Below are 2,283 nucleotides of genomic sequence, written 5' to 3' on the forward strand. Positions count from 1 at the left end.
CGTGCAGCAGAGCCCGCGTCTGTTGTCTCCCCTGTGGCAGTGACAGCCCTCATTGCCGCCCAACATTCCGCGCTCCGCTGCGTCAACGCGAAGGGAGTGTGAAGGATATCACTCTTTCGCAGCATCCGCGAACTAAAGTAAGCCACCTGCTTTGAGCTTCCTGACGCAGCGGCGGCCTCGGAGCTCAGCAAGTTAAAAAAAAACCCGCATTCCACAAAATCATCCGCACGAAATGGTGGAAGCTCCTCTTCCACTGCATTTGCGACCCCACCGCACCGCAGCATCTCCTCACGTGTTTTACGCACCGTGTGCAACGGTGGCAGCAATGTCTCGTCGCGTTTCTTGTAATGCGTCCGCCGCTGCCTCGCGCAGCTGCCGCCCAAACCGTTTTCCCAACGCAGACAGCCACTTCCTGGCGCTGCATGCACCCCCTCTGCCTCCGCCTCCGCGCGATGACTGCTGTCGTGCTCGCCTCCCGCTCCCTGTCATGCCTTGGCAGGGGCCGCTTGCCCCTGTGTCTCCCGCGGCACGGAGAAAATTGCCTCGTTGCATGAAAACTTCGCACCACGGGCGTTCATGCTTTCCGCGAGCTCCTGGAGGCCGCGCCACCTATTCGCCAGGATGTGGTAGTGCAGCACCATGACGCTCGGCGTGATGAAGATGATGGCGAGCAGGTTAAGCAGCAACGTGATGAGGAGGAGTAAGTTGGTTGCCTTGACGGCCCTCTCCGTAAAAACTGTGACAACGCCAACGATGACCACTGCAAGAAGGTTTGGAGTGCACAGACTGCGCGCGGCGCGGCGCAGGCAAAACGACACACTCTGCGCGACGCTCAAGCTGTTTCACCACCCGGAGGTCGTCATCACCCCCCACTGTAGCGGAAGGCGTCGTGGTAGCTGAGGACGGCATGCAGGATGAACGGCAACACCCACACGAAGGGGTTCAGCAAACATGGCGGGGCATACAACTGCGTTCATGGAAGCACGCCAAACACGCCAAAGCAACACATTGAAACCAAAAGTGCGGTGTGAAACGCCATCCACAAGGAGGCGATGTAGACCCAGGTGCAGAGCCAACAGATGCACACGGCAACGCCAAGCTTGCACATCTCACAACCCACGAGGTCTTTGGCAAGGGCATCCTCCACCGTGGCACCACCAAAAGCAAAGTTCAGGTAAGAAAATAAAATGCCTGCAATGGCTTCACGTGCGGCATCAACAAACCTTGCATACCTCGCGTAATGCCCCTCATAATATGTGAAACTTACCTGGGAGATTGGCAAGGCAAGTGCAAATTGCGAGCGTAAATATGTGGCGTGTGGATAGGCCGGTGCTGCGCCTTGGCCCGCAAACTAGCGGTAGTTCAGATTGGCAAAGATGCGTGGAAGAACACTCCTCCGCAGAATGGTGCCAATGCCATCCATATGCCACAACCCACCAGGGTCTCGGTGGGGGTAGAAGTACTGCGTGAGGGAAGAAACGGGCGTACACATCTGCGGTGCGGATGCCACCTCTTCACGCGCCTTGCCGTATTCAAAAGTATTCTTCAAACAGAGACCATCGTAGCCCGTGGCAGCCTCAATGAGCCGCTCCGCCTGCCGAAGCGCCCGGAGATGTTGTCTGGCGCTAGGAGGTCAGCTCTGCCGCACTAGCCAAAGGCCTGCAATCAAACACCGTCCACCGCCACCCGCAACTCCACAAATTCAGTCACGTCGAACAGTGACGGAGGCACGTTTTTCATCTCCAGCGGGGTATGTAGCCTGCTAAGCCTGTCTGCCCAGCGGCTCAACTCCGCATTCAGGGTCTTCTCGTTCCGCATGGCATCGTGAGCGCCACCCACCTGATACGCCTCCAGAGGGGGAAGGTTCCCTGAACAGAGCAACACAACGCCCACAACAAAGAAAAGAAGAGGTAGAAAAAGCAGCGAGACGAAGGGCACCGGGTGCCGCGCGATGCAGCTTCTCCCAGCAGGTTGACGGGAAACCCCCTGCCCGCCATTCTCACCTGCCCGCTGTCCCGCACACCGGGTGCCACTCCCCCCAAATAATAATAATAATAAACGGGGTCGCAGGCGCATGCGTGTAGACGCACACATTCGCCCGCAGAATGAGCCGTCGGGATGTTGCAAGAAAGGAGCACACACACACAGCAGATGCGCGAGCCCCTCCGCCGCACCAACTGATGATCCACAGGCGCGCGGCAAACAGCACCCAAACAACAAAAGTATTGCGCCAAACAGGCAAAACTATTTGATCAAAAGAAAAGGGCACTACATGCGGCCCAC

At 57.6% G+C, this 2,283-nt stretch overlaps 2 protein-coding genes and 1 pseudogene across 2 annotated transcripts in view; all 3 read right to left on the bottom strand.

The window, feature by feature from the left end:
- Nucleotides 1-284, bottom strand: part of TraAM80_08543 (subtilisin-like serine peptidase) — a gene marked incomplete at both ends in the record, with an annotated part of 459 nt that extends 175 nt beyond the window's left edge. Inside the window, one exon of the mRNA XM_029385288.1 lies at nucleotides 1-284. This exon is cut by the window's left edge and continues 175 nt beyond it. Within this exon, the coding sequence (XP_029234897.1) occupies nucleotides 1-284 (284 nt within the window).
- Nucleotides 285-1,020: 736 nt separating this feature from the next.
- On the bottom strand, nucleotides 1,021-1,612 carry TraAM80_08544 (subtilisin-like serine peptidase; annotated as a pseudogene).
- A 53-nt stretch (nucleotides 1,613-1,665) lies between these two features.
- On the bottom strand, nucleotides 1,666-2,076 carry TraAM80_08545 (uncharacterized protein; the record flags this gene model as incomplete). The annotated part of the gene is made up of 1 exon (XM_029385289.1): nucleotides 1,666-2,076. One exon carries the CDS (start codon nucleotides 2,074-2,076, stop codon nucleotides 1,666-1,668), a length of 411 nt encoding a protein of 136 aa, XP_029234898.1.
- Nucleotides 2,077-2,283: the final 207 nt, after the last annotated feature.

The sequence above is a fragment of the Trypanosoma rangeli genome (assembly GCF_003719475.1).
Source record: "Trypanosoma rangeli strain AM80 chromosome Unknown Tra_15.4_contig_00429, whole genome shotgun sequence".
In the NCBI taxonomy this organism is placed as follows: Eukaryota; Euglenozoa; class Kinetoplastea; order Trypanosomatida; family Trypanosomatidae; genus Trypanosoma; species Trypanosoma rangeli.